The sequence below is a fragment of the Myotis daubentonii genome, chromosome 9, assembly GCF_963259705.1.
Source record: "Myotis daubentonii chromosome 9, mMyoDau2.1, whole genome shotgun sequence".
NCBI lineage: Eukaryota > Metazoa > Chordata > Mammalia > Chiroptera > Vespertilionidae > Myotis > Myotis daubentonii.
In genome coordinates this window covers 23,964,712-23,971,216 of record NC_081848.1, presented here as the reverse complement: position 1 = coordinate 23,971,216, position 6,505 = coordinate 23,964,712, and the positions used below count along the sequence as shown (strand labels likewise).

Here is a 6,505-nt window from a genome sequence, read left to right as displayed (position 1 = left end):
GGAACCGCTGTACCAGCAAACACACAAGCACCTCTACCAGATCCAGTCTCACATGGGACACCGGGAGACGGCAGACAAGCAGTCTGTGCACTTAGCAGAAAACGAAACCCAAGCAAGCGTACCAGATATTCAGCCAGCAAGAATGCCTGGAGATTTTGTCCAGCAAGGAGCCGCCCAACAAATGACAGAATGCCAAACTTCGTGTTGACCAGTTAAAGTATGATGTCAGCACCTGCAGACTGCTCTCAGAAACTTCCAGCAGGAGAGACAGCAAGAGGAGCTCTGATTCGCACCTTCACCCCCACTATGGGATGCGGCGCCCACTGCGAGGCTACGGTGGCCCCTGTGAGGTTTCAACATTCCCAGTGAGGCTGAGACAGTCCCTGTGAGGCTGAGACGGTCCCTGTGAGGCTGAGATGGTCCCTGTGAGGCTGAGACAGTCCCTGTGAGGCTGAAACGGTCCCAGTGAGGCTGAAACGGTCCCTGTGAGGCTGAAACGGCCCCTGTGAGGCTGAGATGGTCCCAGTGAGGCTGAAACGGTCCCAGTGAGGCTGAAACGGTCCCTGTGAGGCTGAGACGGTCCCAGTGAGGCTGAGACCATCCCTGTGAGGCTGAGACGGTCCCTGTGAGGCTGAGACGGTCCCAGTGAGGCTGAGACCATCCCTGTGAGGCTGAGACGGTCCCAGTGAGGCTGAGACCATCCCTGTGAGGCTGAGACCATCCCTGTGAGGCTGAGACGGTCCCAGTGAGGCTGAGACCATCCCTGTGAGGCTGAAACGGCCCCTGTGAGGCTGAGATGGTCCCAGTGAGGCTGAAACGGTCCCAGTGAGGCTGAAACGGTCCCAGTGAGGCTGAAACGGTCCCAGTGAGGCTGAAACGGTCCCTGTGAGGCTGAAACGGTCCCAGTGAGGCTGAAACGGTCCCTGTGAGGCTGAGACGGTCCCTGTGAGGCTGAGACGGTCCCTGTGAGGCTGAGATGGTCCCTGTGAGGCTGAGACGGTCCCAGTGAGGCTGAAACGGTCCCGGTGAGGCTGAGACGGTCCCAGTGAGGCTGAAACAGTCCCTGTGAGGCTGAGACGGTCCCTGTGAGGCTGAAACAGTCCCAGTGAGGCTGAGACGGTCCCAGTGGGGCTGGGATGGTAGAGCGTGAACAAGTCATGAAAGACCTTTCTGAACACAGGGACACGTCATGGATGTAAATAGCTACATATTCCATGTGTTTGACCTTTGATCCGGCAACAAAAAGCATACACCTATGGATGAGGACAGTGGAGGGAGGGTAAGGGCAGAGGGTGGGGTGGGAAATGGGTGGAGAAAGCTATGGGGAAAAAAGGGGAACCACTGTAATAATCTGAACAATAAAGATTTATTTTACACCTGTCAGACTGGCTATCATCAACAAATCAACAAGCGACAAGTGCTGGAGAGGATGTGGAGAAAAAGGAACACTTGTGCACTGCTGGTGGGAATGCAGACTGGTGCAGCCACTATGGAAGACAGTATGGAGTTTCCTTAAAAAACTGAAAATGGAACTCCCATTTGACCCTGTGATCCCACTTCTAGGAATATATCCCAAGAAACCAGAAACACCAATCAGAAAGGATATATGCACCCCTATGTTCATAGCAGCACAATTCACCATAGCTAAGATCTGGAAACAGCCTAAGTGCCCATCAGTAGATGAATGGATTAGAAAACTGTGGTACATCTACACGATGGAATACTATGCTGCTGTAAAAAGGAAGGAACTCTTAACATTTGCAACGTCATGGATGGAACTGGAGAGCATTATGCTAAGTGAAATAAGCCAGTCAATAAAGGAAAAGTACCACATGATCTTACTCATTCGTGGACAATAGAGACCATTATAAACTTTTGAACAATAATAGATACAGAGGCAGAGCTGCCTCAAACAGATTGTCGAGCTGCAGCGGGAAGGCCGGGGAGGGTTGGGGGGCAGGAGGTAGGGGGGTAAGAGATCAACGAAAGGACTTGTATGCATGCATATAAGCATAACCAATGGACATAAGACACTGGGTGATAGGGGAGGCTAGGGGACTGTCTAGGGCGGGGGGATAAAATGGATACATATGTAATACCCTTTGTAATACTTTAAGCAATAAAAAATAAAAAATAAAAAAAATAAACTGTTTTCAAAAAAAAAAAAAAGATTTATTTTAAAAAATAAAAATAAAAAAAAATAAAAAAGGCAATTGTCCAATAATATGAAATCTCAATTTTACATGAATGTTTTCCAAGATCCAAAAACATGCTTTCCCTTTGGACACAACCTCAAAATGATGCAGCATGGGTTGCCAGTCCGGTTCTATGTGTTTCATCAAAAATTGAATTCACTCAGCACTATCCCTATCCAATCCGTCAGTATCTTCCCAAACCATTTATGTCCAACTCTGGTTTACTCCTTCAGTTTCCTATAAAATAAAAAGATTTTTTTTTCTTCATAAAAATCTTCCTTTAATGGCTTTGACCAAGTATCTCAGATGGTTAGAGCAGCATCCTGATACGACCAAGGTTTCAGGTTCTGTCTCTGGTCAGGGCACATACAAGAGGCAACCTATGAATCAATAAGTGGAACAACAAATCTCTCTCTCTCTCTTTCTTCCTCTGTCTCTCTAAATATCAACAAACAAAAATTTAAAAACATTTTTCTAAAACATTCAACATAACAACATAGCAAAACTAGCCGAAGTTATAGGTGCATATGTATATGTGTGTATATGTATATGTGTATATGTATATGTATATATATATTTAATGAAATAAATACATATATTCAATTTTAATTCAGGAGAAATGGAAACTCCATCTATCACAACTTCTAAGGTAAAGTGAAAAATGTTCCCACAATGAAAAACTAAATGCTTTAAACTTTTAACAGAGAAAGTTCTCTCTTTCTATCAATTTCACATTTAACAAGAGAAAAAAAAGAATGGGATAATACATAGCCTACCTTCCACTAATCTGAAAGTGCTTTCTCACTTGGAGCCATCCAAAAAGGGAATAGGCTGATAGGCCAGTAACATTTTAATCCAATCAGGCATATCCTAATCCAATCCCATGGCTCCTCCTTGTAATTCAAAATCGAATTAAACTTAAAATTAAAAGCCACAAAAGATGAGGATCCAGAGATATTTTCAGTCAGGAAAGAGAAAGATGAGGAACTCCAGCTAGATAATTTCACTTAATCATTTATTCAAATAAATATGAAATATGGCTCAGTGATTGAGCATTGATCTATGAATCAGGAGGTCACAGTTTGATTCCTGGTCAGGGTACATGACCAGATTGCAGGTTGATCCCCCATGTGGGGCATAGAGGAGGCAGCCAATTAATGATTTTCTCTGATCATTGGTGTTTTTTTCTTTCTTCCTCCCCTTTTCCTCTTTGAAACCAATAAAATATACTTTAAAAAATATGAATTGAGTGATTAGAATGCTTATGGTATTGAGATACCTTCAATAGAAAATTTTAAAAAATCAAGTTAGACTGTTTTGAAAAAATGTTCATTTCCATAGGGAAGATAAGACAAGTACAGAAATAGCATTAATTGGTAAGTTGGATTTGAATACTGACCCCAAAGTTTACTAAGTGGTGACAGTAGTTCCTCCTTATCCACGAGGGTTCTAAGACCCCCCAGTGAATGCCCAAAATCATAAATGGGTATGCTTTGTATTTTTCTAGACATATCTATAATAAAGTTTATAAATAAATTAGGCACATGAAGAGATTAACAATAATAGCTAACAATAAATAATGGTAACTATTTTAATTACTTGTAGAAATGTCTCAGATATTTCACCCTTTTTAAAATTTTTTTATTGATTTCAGAGAGGAAGGGAGAGAGAGATAGAAACATCCACGAAACATCCATGATCAGAGAAAATCATTGATTGACTGCCTCCTGCACGCCCCCTACTGAAGATTGAGCCCGCAACAAGGGCATCTGCCCATGACAGAAATCGAACCTGGGACCCTTCAGTCCCCAGTATGACACTCTATCCACTGAGCCAAACCAGCTAGGGCTGAAATATTTCACGCTTAAGTAAAATGCTGGTTTTGGGGCTAAAATAGCTACTTATATAAATAGAGAAAATGTTTTCATTTTAAGGAAGTATCCATTGGTTCCTATGTGGGGATGTGTTTAAAACAAGACTGTTGAATATTGTCAAATACCTATCAGCACCTGAAAATGGTCATATAACTGTCTCCTTGGATCTACTAATAGGATAAGTTATGTTACTGATTTCCTTAAGATATCTCTCTGCCTACTTGGCTTAGTTTTCCAGCATCTGCTCACAGGTACGGGCCACATCGCTGAGCTTGAGGCGAGCATAGTCGACTCGCTGTAGTGCCATCTGACAGTCCTTCTTTGAAGAGTAGCTGGAGCCCTCGTGGGGCTGCCCTGTGGCCACCTGGGTTAGGTAGCGGATCTGAGCCGACAGCTCTGCTTCTACGTGTTGCACGGACGCCTTGAAAGCTGCCGCTTGTCGGTTTAGCAGCCGTGCATTGGTTTTTTCCTTGGAAAATTCCAGGATCACGGTACCTGCATTCTGAAGGATGGCGCAGATTTCGCGTTCGATGTCTTCCAAGGCGCGCAGTCGCCCGTTTGCCAGGCTGTAGGTAGCCATTGTTTGTCGCTCGGGGAACCCACAGGATTTCCCCCTTTTCCAGGCGTTTGAGCTAATTGCTAATTAATTGTCTGGCTGCTGATATTAAGGGCAGTAGCCCCAATTATAAATCCTGTCCAGCCCAAGTTAAAAAAACAGAAGTCGTCTTTCTCTATAACCACAAGATTAGCCCTGCCAAAACAAGGCCTCAAAAAATTGAGTATAGCCTCACCGGTTTGCCAGTGGACTGAAGGGTCCCGGGTTCGGCGCCAGATGCCGGGGTCCAACCCAAGCAGGTCCAGGTGTCCCCAAAGGCGTGGACGGAGTCGGCGAAGAAGGAATGACACGGGGGCAGCGTTCAGTTGATCAGCAGCCTAGCCAGGATCTCCAGCCAAGTTCTGTCTAGATTCTCCAGCCAAGTTTTGTCTTATTGTCTTGTTACATCTGTATTTATACCAGTTGGTTTTAATCCTATCAATTTCTATTCCAAAGGTTAGGGCGTTTCTTATCTCCACTCCAGGGAGTAAAGATCTTGTAGCTTAAGGGTGATTGTTCATAGTTAAAGTGATTAACTACCTGCCTGGCACTTAGTTAAGGGGTTTTATTCCCTCCCTAACTTCAGGGGAAAATCCCTACCTGGGGAAACAACCTTGCTCGGAGAGGTGACCTTGGTTAAAACACATAGCGCCAAGAAGGTGAGCAAACATATTAAGAACAGTATGCCATATACGCCAGGTCCCTTGAAACATATGCTGTGCAGATGTTTCTTCCCTACAGCGACTGTGTCAAGCAGCAAGGATGGACCGGCTTCCGGCAGTCTGGATGTGTCCCTGTGGCCCCCCCAACGCACCTGAACATCATCCAGCCTCTATGCTGCCCCCTTTCCCTCTCCCGCCCCTCTTCCCAGACCTCGAAACAACACACATTGTGTCACATTTCATTTCTGTGTAGCATTGTTGCTGTAACCACTACAGTACAATGTAAAAATATCAAGTGATGTTTTGCATGCATGCTCTTTATCTGCATTTCTATATACATTAGAAGTGAATATGTACAAGTTAATGTAAAGGGCTATATACCCCAAACTATGAATCAAATAAATACACACACATGAACAAACGCCACATAAAATCAAATGTGTTTATAGAGAGGCATTTTTATTCTGCCCTATTAAGTATAAGGGATCAGATGATTGTCAGTGTGCCACTCTACTTCTCTGAGATCTAATGTGAGGTAAATCTGTTCTGCAGTCTGTATCACTGTTTAGAAATATCCAGAGAAAGATCTGAGGGGGGAAGCAACAGGTTCATTAGCTCTCCCCTAATATCCAAGGGTAAGGGAAACCATTTCCTATATCACCCCCCATCCCTCCTCCTGGGTATATGAACAGGCAATATGCAGAGTGGTTAAGAAGCTGAATTCTAGAGCCTAACTTCCTGGGTTTGAACCCCAGCTCTGTATGTACTAGCTGTGTGCCTTTGGGCAAGTTACTAAACCTCTCTGTGCCTCCGTTTACTCATATAATAAAATAGGAACAATAACAGTATACCTACTTCATAGGATTAAATTAACTAATATTTCTAAAGTGCTTAGAACAATTTCTGGTACATAGTACAAGCTCTATTATTTCTAAATTGGAGGACCAATGCACAAAATTCATGCAAGAGTAGGCCTAACTTCCCCTGCCTGCCAGCACTGGCTTTCTCCCGGCACCCAGGACCTGGGCTTCCCTAGCAGCCCCAGCTTAGTCCGGAAGGACGTCCAGAAGGATGTCTGGTCTATTAGCATATTATGCTTTTATTATTACAGAGATAAAATTAACTCTGCTAGGAACTTGCCTATAGAATATGCAGAGTTGGGTACACTGCAAGGCCATT

The 6,505-nt window shown here is 44.0% G+C and overlaps 1 protein-coding gene across 1 annotated transcript; it reads right to left on the bottom strand.

Moving 5' to 3' along the window:
* Positions 1–4,277: 4,277 nt before the first annotated feature.
* LOC132242043 (mediator of RNA polymerase II transcription subunit 11-like) lies at positions 4,278–4,854 on the bottom strand. The gene has a single exon (XM_059710970.1). It carries the CDS (start codon positions 4,647–4,649, stop codon positions 4,296–4,298), a length of 354 nt encoding a protein of 117 aa, XP_059566953.1. The 5' UTR covers positions 4,650–4,854; the 3' UTR covers positions 4,278–4,295.
* Between the last annotated feature and the right edge of the window lie 1,651 nt (positions 4,855–6,505).

Coding starts and splice junctions, on each gene's coding strand:
- LOC132242043 (XM_059710970.1), bottom strand. CDS start 4,649: ATGGCTACCTACAGCCTGGCAAACGGGCGACTGCGCGCCTTGGAAGAC.